Source organism: Gigantopelta aegis, chromosome 3 (assembly GCF_016097555.1).
Source record: "Gigantopelta aegis isolate Gae_Host chromosome 3, Gae_host_genome, whole genome shotgun sequence".
Lineage (NCBI taxonomy): Eukaryota > Metazoa > Mollusca > Gastropoda > Neomphalida > Peltospiridae > Gigantopelta > Gigantopelta aegis.
In genome coordinates this window covers 64,828,174-64,844,228 of record NC_054701.1, presented here as the reverse complement: position 1 = coordinate 64,844,228, position 16,055 = coordinate 64,828,174, and the positions used below count along the sequence as shown (strand labels likewise).

At 34.1% G+C, this 16,055-nt stretch overlaps 1 protein-coding gene across 1 annotated transcript in view; it reads right to left on the bottom strand.

Annotated features, from left to right (window-relative positions):
- Positions 1-10,976: 10,976 nt before the first annotated feature.
- LOC121368429 (conserved oligomeric Golgi complex subunit 5-like) overlaps positions 10,977-16,055 on the bottom strand; it is a 33,563-nt gene continuing 28,484 nt past the window's right edge. Inside the window, exons 18-22 of the mRNA XM_041493159.1 lie at positions 15,505-15,633; positions 14,623-14,808; positions 13,921-14,047; positions 12,439-12,518; positions 10,977-11,725 (exon numbers count right to left, since the gene is read on the bottom strand). Coding sequence (XP_041349093.1) covers positions 11,611-11,725; positions 12,439-12,518; positions 13,921-14,047; positions 14,623-14,808; positions 15,505-15,633 — 637 coding nt within the window. The 3' untranslated portion in view covers positions 10,977-11,610. The remainder of the gene's footprint in view (positions 11,726-12,438; positions 12,519-13,920; positions 14,048-14,622; positions 14,809-15,504; positions 15,634-16,055) is intronic.

Genomic DNA, 16,055 nt, shown 5'->3' with positions numbered 1-16,055 from the left:
AACCCCAAAAACAATGCATTTTGTGATATTAGAAACACCAGGATGAACAGAAATACTTCGATTGTACAGAAATGGATGATCTAAACAATAAAATATAAGTAATGTTTGATTTCAGTGATCATAAACGGCTCTAATAGTGAAAAATATGTCTTTTAGTGTTTAAAAACTAGGGTCTGCAGGCTGCAAAATGACAGGGTTCGCATCGCAAAAAGCAATGCAAAATCTTGCGATCGCGATGCAATATTGTAACAATGACTAGCAGTTTGCGATGCATGTTTTTTGTAACCAAATTGATCTTTGAATTGAGATCGCGGGAGAAGAACACACTTAGGGGTGTCGATTTTCGGTGATCGCAGCCAAGCTGGTAACTGATTCGCCAATGATAAACATTTTTAAAAATGTATCTCAGTGTACAACCTTCTCACTTGTGTTAGTATTTCAAATAGAAAATACTGTCGGAATACGCGGAGGATGTTTGACGTTTTAACAAGAACAGTGACATAACGTACTAGTTGCTACGTCATCGTGGTAACCTAATTTGCAAGTAGCTATGACCTTGTACACTGAACTTGTAGCCTACCGTGCACGCAAATATATTATGTTTACGAATTAAATATACCGCGAAAATTGCGAACATGCTGATAGCTCCGCAAATTTAATTACGCGTTAACTTATTTCCGATTTAGCTTTGAATAATGCCTATAGATACAAAACACATAGCGCATCGCATGCACTTTATTTTTATCATCAAATTACCTGCCACGGTTTTTTTTTTTTTTTTTTTTTTTTTTTTTCCCCCAGATCAATTTAACAATGACAAGGGTGGGGCGCCTTGCATCATTGCCTTACAATGAGCTAATATACATAATTATATTATATACACATGGTTACAATAGTACATAATACATACACATATTATACAATCTTAAACCAACATTTACAATAATACACATATACACTAACATTCATGTACATAGAATAGAGGTTTAGCTTTATATATATAAATACATACATACATATATATTGTACCAAAAATATTTACTTTTTGTATAGCATAATCTTTCATAAATGTGAGATTTAGGCATAATATTTTTTAAACTCAAACATTAAGTTGACACGCCCATACGTTATTTCCAAATAACATTTGGTCTGAGGAATGAGAGACAAAAATAAAAGAAAGTTTGGAAGGAAAGAAGACAGTAGAAAAGAGGTAGAAAAAGGAAAAAGAGAAGAAAGGAAATGAGAAGTAGAAGATAAAGGAACTAGACGAGTGCTTGGACAGGTGTGTAACGCTAGAAATAAACGTTTGGATGGAGTAAAAGACCGATTTTTTTTAAAGAATATAGTTTGTTAATTGTATACGTCTGTGTCAATATGTATTTTGTTTAAGCTAGAAGATCAAGCCACTTGGACCAGTTGTTATAAAATTTATCATATTCGCAATTTTTAAAATATATATATTTTTCTATTTGAAATTTTTTACGTAGAATAACTTTAATCGCATTGATACATAAATTTCTTTTAAGTATTTTCATGGTATAAATATAGTATTTAGTATTAATTATTAACCAGTTTATATTTTGGGCCATTTTTCCATCAATCATCCCAAAAATCACTAAATGTTTTGTTAGTGAAATGCGAAATCCCGTTTCATGAAATATCCAATTTTCTAAACTTTTCCAAAGCTCTCGTACCTTGTCACAATCGTAAAACAAATGTTGTAAAGTTTCAGGTAGTTTATTGCAGAATGAGCATTTATTTCATTCAGAATAGTTTATCATATATAGAAATGTATTTGTGGCAAGAATTCTGTGCAGCAGTCGATATTGAAACCATATTAATGTAGTGTCTTTTAAACATTTAAAAGGTAAAACATAATATTTTGTCCATGTAGGATGGTCAAATATTAAACCATTGCTTGCATACTTTGTTTGTGACTTTGGAGTGGTGATTTTATTATTCAAAATATTGTACATAACCTTACTTGTTGTATTCTTGTTCAACAGAAAAATCAGTTTAAAAGGAAAAATTGGTATTTTAATTTTGCTAAACTCTGTTACAGTTAAGCTATCTTGTGTTTGTAAAAAGGCTTTTACAGCATTTGTTAGCGATGCATAATGTAAAAAGTTAGTATTTATGTTATATTTTTGGGTAAAGGATTCAAATGTAAGAAAGTCTCCTTCCTCATCCAGTATGTCGCTAATAAAAATGACTCCTTTGTTAATATAGTTCTTATACATAAATGGTTTATTATTTAATAATATGTTGGTATTATACCAAATATTCAATCCTTGGATATCTTCAGTGGTTTGTAACTTTTGATATTTTTGAACTAGTGCCCAACTACCCAAAACATCTTTCCAAAACATATTTCTTACTCTTTCCTTTTTAATTACAAGAAAGTAATCTCCGTATATAACAAGGTCTTTAGTTCGTAACTTTGTGGTGGACTCAAATAATGTAACCCATTTTGTACTTTGTCGGAAAATTCTTTGTATCCACGTTGCTTTTAAAGATGTAACAAGGTGTACTATATCAGGAATATTTTAAACCGCCATATTTATAATCTTGTACTAATACATCTCGCTTGATTTTTTCTGGTTTATTTTGCCAAATAAATTTAAAAAACATATTTTTAAGAGCTTGTATCATATGTGTTGGTGGATTTGGCAGTGCTATTAAAAGATGTGTGATTTTTGGTATTATTAAGGTTTTAAGGACTGTAACCCTTCCAAGTACTGACAATTTCCTAATTGACCAAAGTTTCATTACATTCTGCATATCTTTAATTTTCGAATTATAATTACAATCTATAATTTCATCTAAATTAACTGTGAAATTTATACCAAGGAGGTTAAATTTATTTCCACCCCATTCTAGCTTCCACCGTGTATGATGGTATACTTCTTTAGAATATTTTTTGCTGCCTATCCAAATGGCTTTAGACTTTGTATAATTTATTTTTAAACCTGAGATATCTGAGTAGTAATCAAGTAAAACCATTGTACTTTCCAGAGACTGGGATGTCCCGTCAAGAATAAAAGTAGTATCATCTGCGTATTGAGTTATTAAATATTCTTCGCCTTCAATAGAAATACCTTTAATGTCATTGTTATTTCTCACAAGAATTGAAAGAATTTCGGCACAAATTAAAAAGATATAAGGTGAGAGTGGATCTCCCTGCCTACATCCTCTTTCGAGTTTAAATGTCTCTGACATATGACCGTTTTGTATTACACTCGACATCGAATTTTTGTACAAAGTTTTTACCCATCTTATAATTGATGAATCAAAGTTAAATATATTTAATGCATTTTCTATAAAGGACCAAGATACTGAATCGAATGCTTTTTCAAAATCTACTAATATTAAAAGACCAGGTATAAAGTGTGTTTCGGTATATTGCATAATGTCATATATTAAACGTATATTTTCTCCGATATATCTTCCCTTAATGAAACCTGTTTGGTCATTATTTATTATTTTATCCAGGACAATTTTAATTCTGTTAGCTATGCAACCAGCAGCTATTTTATATATACAATTTAAAAGAGTTATAGGTCTCCAATTTTTTTAAAACTGCTTTGGCTTATTTGGTTTCGGAATACAAGTGATTATTCCTAATTTTTGGACAGTAGACATTTCGCCTACTTCATAGCTGTAATTTATTGCTTTAACTATAAAATGTCCTAAATCTGCCCAAAAGAATTTGAAAAACTCGACCGTAAATTGAAAGCTTCAGAGTAACTAATTTTTCCTTCTAATGAATGTGTTTCTTCATCTGTTAATTTTTCAAATGTATAGTCAGATAATTTCTCAAATATATTATTATCAGATTTGTCAAGCGGTGCTGAATAGAGCTTTTGGTAAAAACACTTTGTCTCTGCTGAAATTAGTTTTTGGTCAGTTACTATTGATCCATTATTTAATTCAATTCTTGATATTAATTTGCTATAGTAGTTTCGAGCTTCCATATTACAAAAATATTTTGTTGGTTTTTCACCTTCTTCGATCCATTTTGCCCTTGCTCTTATGTAATGACCCTTCAGCTTTTGTCTCCTTAATTCTATTAATTCCTGTTTTTTTGCAGCTAATAATTCAGCGTTATCGTCGTTTTCAGATTCCTCCAATTCTTTAATTTGTTCACAAAGAATATTTTCCAATGCATTAGTTTTCTTCTTTTTGAATGCCGAATATGATATTGTTTTAACCCTTATTTCCATTAATAATGTTTCCAGAAATAAACTGTCATTTATATCAAACTGTATTTCATCTTTTGGAATTCTGTTTAAGCATTGTGGGTTGTAAATTAATATTGCATATTGTTTTGTTATATTTGTAATCACTTCTTTTATAATATTTACATAATCTTGGTCAGTTAACAGTGAGTTATTGAATTTCCAAAGACCCCTACCTTTAATGATTTTATTTAATTTCATATCTAGTACTACACTCGAATGGTCTGACCTATAGCTGTTCTCTATTATGACCTTTTCTGTACATGACATTAAATTATTTGATAGAAGAAAGAAATCTAACCTAGCTAATTTTAATGGATTTTTTTTTCTCCATGTGTATCTTTTAAGTGTAGGATATAGTTCTCTGAAAGGGTCTTTTAAGTCAAACGCTTCAATATTTTGCAACAGTATTTCACGAGCCTTAGGGTGGTTAATATGTTGGTAGTTTTTGGTATCCAACTTTTGGTCTAACACTAAATTAAAGTCTCCACATATTAAATACTGTTCATTAGCAAATTCTTCTATACATTCCAATATACTTTCGAAAAAAACTAGGCTTATCAGTGTTTGGTCCATATATGTTCAAAAGTGTTATTCTTTCTCCCTCTACAGTAATGTCTAGGAAAATATAATTACCGGAATTATCCGATTTTATTCTATGAAGTTCGTATTGAAAATTATTATTTAGCATGATAGCCACCCCTCTTGCGTTACTAGTGAATGAGTTGAACAAACATTTGTACCCCCATTGCGTTTGTACATATGGTTCTATTTCATGAGTAAAATGTGTATCTTGTAAGCAGTATATATGAAACCGTTTACATTTTAAATAATTCAGAACATCTTTGCGTTTTTCTGGATCTCCCAGTCCCTGACAGTTTAATGTCATTATCTGAAAGCAGGCCATTTTAATTTAATATAAATTGATAGATCAACGTTATCTAGTTTTATTTCTAGAAAGATTATACTTAATGCATTTGATGGTAATATTAGATACATTTTGAGTATATAAGCTGAAATATGTTTACTCCATCCAATTATTAAAATCAATGAATTGTGAAGAAGAACAAAAGTAAAGATGAAAAAAGAAACCGTAAGATGTTGGGAGCAGAAAAAAGATAGAAATGTGAAGAACATAAAACATGAAAACATGTAGGTCATGACTTATTTCCCATAACCCAAGTCTATTCAGTTTTATAAAGTGGTATATACTGTGAAGTAGAAAAAAAAACATTACGATAAAGCACAACTTGTTCTTGAGTTACATTACTTGCCAAGTAAAGTATATTGCTCAAAATAGCGCCCTGAAATATATATTGAGACCTCTTTGTACTCTTACTTATTTAATTTAAATCCATTTTTTGCTAAAACAATATACTCCTTACATATATTTAATAATTTATTATAATCGTTAGACTGAGAGCGATAAACACTTAGTATCAGAGTCAACATAATATAAGAATTTTGCAACATAAATATGAATGTGAACTCTTAAACATTTATATGCATATATATATATACACTATCCGGCCTATCCACGTATATACATAGCTACAAATACAATGTTTAATGAATTTGAGATCGTGTTTCGTTTTGCCTTGATAAAAATACATGTATGTATATTTATTTCGAACAGAACGTATTAAACCAATAGCTACTGTGCTACACTGCAGGATGTCGCCATCTTACAAGTATATTTAAAGATGTCAGTAAATAAACTTATGGTTTTTTACCTATAGCTTATAACAAACAAATAATAATTAATTAATTAATAAGTAAAATTATAAAAGTATATAAGTACATGTATATGGATAGATAAATAAATAAATAAATATATAGATAAATATATAGATAAATAAATAAATAAATAAATAAATAAGTTATGCAGACATGTCATATCCACACATATACATATGCCACTACACATAATAAATAAATAAATAAATAAATAAATAAATAAATAAGCATGTTAACTATATACATATACATAAAGAAGGCAAAAGGAGTAATAGCAATATTACGCAGACGTAAACAGAAAGTCTCCATAGTTGTAATTTGTGCCCACCTGCTACATTTAACTCAACGCAACACTCAGTTTCATCTATTACAAACATAATTACATTTGCAAAAGGTGTAGTCTGTTGTTACTCTTTACCTCTCTCTCTCTCTCTCTCTCTCTCTCTCTCGTCGCCCCCCCCTCTCTCTCTCTCTCTCACACACACACACACACACACACACTGTATAAGCAAAACTCATAGACACAATTGCGCAATGTATACACATGCCACGGGGTTTTATACTACAAGTGACACTCGGTGCTATGCATGATCTGCGTTCAGCGATAGCCAGTAGTCAAAAGGTCCGATAATTATTTTGACCGGTTGTCGAAGTGGTCGTTCGGTTTAACTTGTTGCGTCAAAAACAGTCTGGCAAACATTAGCGACAAACGGCTGGCTGAACTCACTGCCCCCCTTGACCTCCGGCCTTGTAAACAAGTGACAGTGATGACCCTTCACATGTACTGTTCTGTACTTGTTTTATTTTGGGGTATAAGAAATATGCAATATTATTGAAAAGAATGTGTTTTATTCATGTTTACTCATTTTATTAAAGTGCTAATCAAATTCCAATAGTTGCTAATCAATTCTCCATCCAGTAGGAAAAACTGCTAATCAAATTTTTTAAAACAAATTGCACCCTGGTCTGTCACTTTAACACTTGTGAGATAATTTTTTTCAAATGCATTATTAAAACTAGTATATATATAACTAAATAAGGATATAAAAGATAAATGAAAATGAGTCATAGTTAGTTGAAAAAAATATTCAAAATGTTAAAGATATTCCTTCCATAAATACTAATTAAATGGTATGTGTCAAAAGACTCATATGGGGCTGTACAACAATTATGTAACATTCTGGGGTAGAGGGTATACAAGGAAGAATTTTTTTTTATTTATCGACGCACTCAACACATTTTAATTACAGTTATATGGCATCGGACATATGGTTAAGGATGATACACAAATATAGAGAAGAAACCCGCTGTCGCCACTTCATAAGCTACTCTTAGCAGCAAGGGATCTTTTATATGCACCATCCCACAGACAGAATAAAACATAATATGGCATTTGATATACCCATTGTGGTGCAATGGCTGGAGCGAAAAATAGCCCAATGGGCCCACTGACGGGGATCGATCCCAAACCGACCGCGCATCAAGCGAATGCTGTACCACTGGGCTATGTCCCACCCCAAGGTGTACAATGCCAAACATAGAATTATTATTGTATTAGAACAGAAATTTTTGCCTATCCGGCAGTGAGTGATCAGTTTGAGATCAATCCCCATCGGTGGGCCCATTGGGCTATTTCTCGTTCCAGCCAATGCACCATAACTGGTATATCAAAGGCTGTGGTATGTGCTGTCCTGTCTGTGGGATGGTGCATATAAAAGATCCCTTGCTACTAATGGAAAAATGTAGCTGGTTTTCTCTCTAAGACTATATGTCAAACTTACAAAATGTTTGATATCCAATAGCCGATGATTAATAAATCAATGTGCTCTAGTGGTGTCGTTAAACAAAACAAACTTTAAATTTAAATCCGTGTTTTCACTATACAGTTATCTCTGATAACAGAGAGCAGCCATAACCATCCAAATGTCCATAGTCTGTGCCATCCTCCTACAAAAAAAAAATTGTTACTATTTCGGTAGCCAGCAATGCCCTTTTAAGGGCAGAACTGGAAAACAATCACCCAATCGATCAATCCTTCCAAAGGGTTAAATCAGGGGACAACCACAGGAGACCACCACAATGGCTCCTAATAGGCAAGGTTCCAGTATAAGCTACAATTCAGCAAACTAAGTCAAAATTACCCATATAGCTCCATTTCTTTTTGATGAACCGTTCCAAATTATGAGCCAAAATACCTGGTGAAAACTGTGCTACCTTTTATATTTTGGATTTAATCCTACAGGACATTCAAAATCCAAAAACACCACAAATGCTCCCGCCCACTACTGACTGTGGTCAGGCTGTGGTTGTGCTCTCTTACACTTGCCAGTGCGGGCGGTCCCTAACAAACCATTTCCTGTCCTGGACGGAGGAGCCAGCATGGGTCGACACCTGCACCCATGACAGGCGTGCACTACAACAGCTTGCTCTGAATGTGCATGTTAAGACCTATGACCTGACCTGATAATTTCAGTTTGGTTTGAGTATGTAGAAAGTAAGTGTTTTGGAAATAACAAAAGTTTACATACCATTTTTATGTGCAGTTTAAGTTAAAAAAATAAACAAAAACAAACCCCCCAAATGGCTCAGAAATAAACAACTTGTAAATTTCATATTATTAGAAAACAGGTTTCCTTGTGGAAAGGACTATAATTCTCGAACGGCAGAGTACTCGGGCTAAGTAAGGGTATGTTTTGACCAAACAGTGGGTACGTTTTGATTCAATGGCTATGTTAGTGTGTATTGACTTCATTGAACTTGTAATGTAATCAATGTGATGTGGTTAAAATAAGTTATAAAATCAATGGAATAAAAGAGTTCGAGCTAAAATTATACAACAATGTGCAATAGAAACAAATGCCCATCTAATTTTATGTGACTTGCAAAAATTACAAGTAAGAACATACTAAGTAAATAGTGAGAAAAACCCAACCTGCAGTAGTTCGCCATTTCCTTATCACATGACTAAATCACATGACTTTGATTACGGAAAGGGTCGTCAACTGGGCTGCGTTCAGGCAGACAGAACAAAAAACAAAACAAAAAAACGTTCGCTAAACAGAATCATGCACTATATTCGCGAACGTTAGAATCGCTCGTTGATACTAAACGTAAGTTTGATTGATCTACATTCCATTGGAGATTAAGATCGTTTTCACATAGACCTAGACCTTTGTCTCTTAAGCTATATATATATTTGATATTCATATTTAATTACTTGTAAAGCCTTTGAACATTTACTTTAGGCCATAAGATAAATTAAAGGCTTAAACATTTTTTTTTTTTAATATCCACAAATATTTGGCTCCCCAATTTCACACATTTTCTTTTCACAGGCCATAATTGTTTTAAAATACTTCTTTATTCCTTCGAGTGTTATTTTTGCTCTCAATTAGGCCCCTACGTTTCTCTTTTTATCCCCACCCCACCCTCCGACTGCAACGCTACAGATAATTTAATATGGGGCTTTTCCTACGAGGGACTTAACCCCTTGACCCCCACACCAACCCCGTTTCGTAAGCATATAATGCTTAAATACGTTCCACGTTAAAAAACAAATACATAGTTTGCATCCGCTAAACACTGGATCTTTCCCGGGAACTGCCAATTTTTTTTTTTTTTTTGGGGGGGAGGGGGGGGGTCCACGGGTGACTTTTACACATTACACACTGAAATTAATAAGCATTTTAAATTCAATTACCAGCCGCATGACTTTTAGACATAAGTTAGTTTTGTTCAACGATACCACTAGTGCATATTGATTTATTCATTATCAGCCATTAGATTTCAAATATTTAGTAATGTTAACATATAGTCTTGAGACAAAACCGGTTATATTTTCCCATTAGTAGCAAGGGATCTTTTAAAAGAACCATACCACAACCTTTGATATACCAGTCATGGAGCACTGGCTAGATATACAAAATACTAGTAGCCAAATGGGCTAAACGACCGGGATCAATCCTAGACCGACAGGGCATAAAGTGAACGCTTTACCACTGGGCTATATCCCATCCCCTAGTATGTGATCAAGACCATCTGCCAAATCTGCGTGTCGGATACTAGAACTCATTCAGTGTGTGATGTCCCACCCCAAAATATAAACATATACCATCAATCAGTCCTCTTGTGTGTAGGGCCTACTGTTATTGTTTTGGTAAAAAAATCATAGGCAAGAAGATGATCAGCAACTGGGGTGATGGCTGGGGCAGTTACATATCAGTAAGCTTTTCAGTTGGAGAGAAGAGAGATGTGTACAAAAGTCTGTTTTGTTTAACGACACCACTAGAGCTACTGGATGTCAAACATGGTAATTTTCACATATAGTCTTTGATAGGAAACCCACTACATTTTTCCATTAGTTGCAAAGGATCTTTTATATGCATCATCCCACAGACAGGATAGTACATACCACAGCTTTTGATATACCAGTCATGGTGCACTGGTGCACTGACAGGGATCTATCCCAAAACGACTGCGTATCAAGCTAGCGCTTTACCACTGGGCTGTGTCCCGTCCCCAGCTATGTACCAATTCCACCCCCTCCCCATGTCCTCACTCAACTTCTGATGACTAAAAATAGCACACATTTTAACAAAAAATATAACACACAAACAAAACTACCACATAACATGTCTTTATTCCCCATATAAAAACAAAAACAAAACAAAAATACATCCCTATATACATACCAACTTTATAATGGTGTTATTAAATAAAATTCTATTAAGAGGGATACTAAATATATATTTTGCTGGCCCACCAAAGAAACTGTATATCAGGTTTCTGGAGGGCCACCCGATATAAGACTCCTGTGGAGGAAGATAAAACAGTTGATGACAGCTCAGAAGACAAAGTTAAAGTTTCTTCTGTTTAACAACACCTGTAGAGAACATTGATTTATTAATCATCTGCTGTTGATGTCAAACATTTGGTAATTCTGACATATATATGTAGTCTTAAAGAGGAAACCTGCTACATTTTTCCATAAGTAGCAAAGGATCTTTTATATGCACAATCCCACAGACAGAATAGCACATACCACAGCCTTTGACACCAGTCATGGTGCACTGGCTGGAACGACAAATAGTACAATGGGCCAACTGATGTGGATCAATCCTAGACAGACTGTGCATAAGAAAGAAAGTGCTTTACTACTGAGCTATGTCCCCCTTTTTGCTCAGAAGACAAAGTCAGTTCTGACAAATTGAAATTGCAGAGAAAGTGAAACATTTTCATCCTGTAAAATCATCATCATTTGGAACATAAGAAGGAATCATTTAGTGTCAGAATTTGCAGTTTTCCAGAAATGACATCACAGATCACACAAATATAAAGCCAGTATGTTTGTAATCATGATGTTCTGTGTGTACTGAAAAACAGCTGCCTCACATATTCACTGCAATGAGATCATGTCTGAAGCAGCTAGACCTATATCGCTACATTAAATTTTTATTTCACACTTTTTTTTACCAGTTTCTTGTTTAACATTATCAAATATTTTGTCTTACAAAACCACATGATTACACCCACTGAAGGTTCAAGCACAGCCCTCCTGGGCAGAATCTCTGAGCTCACTAGTGACATCTGTCCATGAATGAGAATTAAATAACAATAATCCAAAGATAAAACAGTGCTAGGAAGACTGCTGTAAACCCTTTTGTAACAGTTCCACCATGATGGGGTAAACAGAGGCATACTGCTTTCCTTGTCTCTGACGAACCAGTTTGTTGTATGCTTCTAATGTGCCCCTGAAACAGACAAGAATGGAATTAAATGTCTTGCCTTCCACAAACTGATTTGGTGAATAGACATAATTTGTGAAGTAACATTATGGATTAATCTAGCTTTAAAAAATATTAATAATAACTAAAAAATAATTAAAGAGTAAACTTAAATTAATTTTTTTAAATTTAATGCAGTTCAAATTTTTAACGTATCGAGATGAACATTCATCATTTAAACAACTATAAACTAAGTTTCATTAACTTTATTAAGGCGAGACAATAAATATGTGCTTACAGAATTATTTATTAATGGCTAATATATTAAAAAATGTGAAAAGTCACCATAGGAAAATTATCGATTAGCAGCAAGGGATCTTTTATATGCACCATCCCACAGATAGGGCAGTACATACCACAGTCTTTGATATACCAGTCGTGGTGCACTGGCTGGAACGAGAAATAGCCCAATGGGTCCACCGACGGGAATCGATCCCAGACCAACCGTGCAGCAAGCGAACGCTTTAGCACTGGACTACGTCCCGCCCTGCACCATAGGAATCAATCTACTTAATCATACAGAAATTGTTGCAACATTGCGTCAGGGAAGTTCAAATTTATACCTAAACTAACTGGACAGAGTGGTACAGGTACATTGTAACCAACAATACCCCAAAAAAATCGGCACTGAGACTCGCTGGTTTTCAGGTGACATCATTAATGTGTAAATCAATTCTTACTTGATAAAGAGGAGACGGTCATTTTCTAACGGGTGATCATCGAGCCATTGTGAATACCGACTTACTGACCAGTCCGATGCCTGAAAGAGAGTTTAGTCCACAGTTATCATTCAGGGCAATCTTTGGAACGTGCCAAATTCGCCAATTGTGAATTTTAAAAACAATTGGTGAATTTTAGTTTAATTTGGCAAAATAATTTCTTGAAATAATTATATTTTGTTAGAAAATAACTGGTTATCTGCAATTTTTTAAGTTTAATAGATAATTTGGCAAACTTTTCTGACCCAGAGCTAGCCCTGACATTCAATATCATTTGAAACCAGGATTACATCCCAGTTCTTCAAAGCATAGAGACCGGCCTCGGTGGCGTCGTGGCAGGCCATTGGTCTGCAGGCTGGTAGATACTGGGTTCGGATCCCAGTCGAGGCATGGGATTTTTAATTCAGATACCGACTCCAAACCCTGAGTGAGTGCTCCGCAAGGCTCAATGGGTAGGTGTAAACCACTTGCACCGACCAGTGATCCATAAATGGTTCAACAAAGGCCATGGTTTGTGCTATCCTGCCTGTGGGAAGTGCAAATAAAAGATCCCTTGCTGCCTGTCGTAAAAGAGTAGCCTATGTGGCAACAGCGGGTTTCCTCTCCAAATCTGTGTGGTCCTTAACCATATGTCTGATGCCATATAACCGTAAATAAAATGTGTTGAGTGCATCGTTAAATAAAACACTTCTTTCTTTCTTTCAAAGCATAGTTAGCCCTAAGCCAATCATGGGTTAGTTTAATATTTGTGTGTTATAAATATTCTGGCATACATTTTTGTTTTTTTAACAGTTACAATTTTAATATGGACAATGTTAATATGGATGGATATTTCTAAATAAACTTTTTACAAGTCTCTTCACTTACTTTTTGCATGATTTAAAGCCAGAGAATAATGCAGTTTCATTGGTTTGTCTTAAATATTAACAATATACATAACAAGATAATATTAACCAATCAGAAACATGCTTACAAATGCACATCTAACACTAATTAGATGGTAAAATATTAACATTAGGTCAGGAACCTTTTTTTCTTCCTTTTTTTTATTTAAAAAATATTTTTATGTTCAGGAAGCATTTATTCTCCGAAATTCTATACCCCGCAACAATTTAATAAAAAGGCAATGGAAAATGTCTGCCCCCTATTAATAACCTCCTTGGTTACTTATCAGGGTTCTGTTATATTCCGATGCTTGGTAAATCTTCTCCTCATAGTGGAGCCACATAAATTTTAACTAATAAAGCAATATAATTATTATAACATATATTCTCTTTTTGTTTTCTTTCACAAGTAAAAATTGGATATCACTCATAAATATAAAACTTGAATGCAATATACCAGTTATAGGATCAGGCATTTACAGATTTTAAATCCAATATTTACTAGCAGAGTACTCTACTTGTTACTGACCGTGCTAAAAACACAAAGACTGCAACCAACCTGATGTGGTGATTTGAGTTCCGGTGGAGCTCTTACGAAAAGAAAATGAATGATGATGCTGTATGGAATTATCTCCCCTAACGCCTGACTTTGTGACAAATGTTCACTAGTTTGAAATAGCAATGGCCTGAAAAATACAAAACAAACATTTTAATCTCTCGCTCTTTGAAAATTAATAATTAAAATAAATCCAGGTACAAAGATTAGATATATATCATGTATATTACAACTAAACACTTTAAGACCAAGAATTGAAAAATGTTCTAATTCTCTCAAGTAAAACGACAAAGGTATTTTATTCCAAATTCAAAATGATTAATAAAAAAAATGTCCAAATTATTACAGTAGCAGTAAGATATAAAAAAAAAACCCATCCTACCCCTACCTGCCATACAACAAAATACAACCTGTTTTGTTTGAAGCACATATATTGTATATGCCTGGTGATATATTAAAAAAAATTAAATTCCAAAGGATACAACATGACAAATTAACCCCTTCTCTGCCATCACATATACATTTCTGAAATTTAACTTTTCATTCATAAATTGTTTCAACTGGGATTCCCTGTAATAATCTTATGCTTCTAACCCCAAATCTGGATTCACTGAAACATGGAATTGAGTTACATTTACATCCTGCTATATGTAGCAACTGACTTACCACAACTCATTGTCTTTATCTGGTAAAATTTCAACATACCTGAAAGACCGTAACAATTTATAGGATTTCCCCAGATCAGAAACCCGCCTGCAGAACGGTGATATTGCCAGTTCCATCTGTGCAAAGTCGGCAGCAAGGCGTAGCTTACCACCCTCTCCCAGTGGGCGGATCAGAGTGGCGTGGCGGATAAACAGGTTAACACAGCGACACGCGATAAACTGGATACTGAAATAATATAATACACATTAATTAAATTATAAAGTTATGATTATAAATGTAATGATCTTTGAAAAGCTAAAAATTCTACACCAGAATTAAATTAAGGTAATTTTTCAGTATTTTAGATCATTAAAAGGCTCTACTAGTCAGAAACATGTTATAATAGCAGCAACTTAGGACACATATTTTTGTCGTGAGCAAGGAAGGTACCGGTACAGACAAACTCCCTGAATTCATGCCTGGTTGGGGAGGTACCATAATTATGCCATGTAGACATGTCACACCACTTTCCCGTATGCATATATGGTTTTAAATTAAATACAATATTTTTGCCTTTTCACTCTTCAATATAATAAATTCTGGAACAGTCCTAAAATCATCTGATATTTTTCACTTGTTTAAAGACAGAAATGAATGTTTAATGGCACCCATGGCTAATTGTTTTAATCAGCAATTCTATTAGCTGTGTATGTTAATTTATGATGTACTGTAGGTGTTTTAACCCTACAATGTTTTAAGAGGACCAAATTCCATTAAAGATACATTTATTTTAATGTTCATGGCTACTATACAAATTTCATTATGTAGTTCATTCATGGCTAATATACAAATTCCATTAAGTAGTTGCATGTAACCCTACACCCTGCAAAAATCCTGGATTCGCGTCTGCTAACTCATGAAAAAATCTGGCGCAGCCCTTACCTGTCCATGATAAAGTCTTTGCACTTGAACTGTGACAAGTAATCTGACTGACAGCGTATGACAAATCCCTGAAGTTCTCGCATGTAGAGAGAGCACGGGGGATCCGTCTGACCATCAGCTGGGGCAGGTCTGCAGAGACAAACAAAGCATATTGTATTTTGAAAACAAAGAAATAAAGACACTTTAGATTTACAGCAAATTTATTTGAAAGATAATCTTAACAAAAACTATGGAGAAAATTTGAGTGTTTTCTCTTTTATAGATACATTACCTGTCCTCAAACAAGTGCACCTCCCCCCCACGCAAGTGGTCTGGTCCGAACATCCCAACAGCCAATGGGATGGCCTAAATTCTTCTACTGCATACTGCTCTCTAGTTCCGGTCACATGACTGTAACTTCCTTCTTTTTCCCTGAGCGCATCGCACGGAGAACAGGAAGCGGGGAGGCCCGGGCGGGATGAATCTTGAGGACAGGTAATGTATCTATAAAAGAGAAAACACTCAAGTTTTCTCCATTTCTATAGACATTACCTGTCCTCAAACAAGTGCAG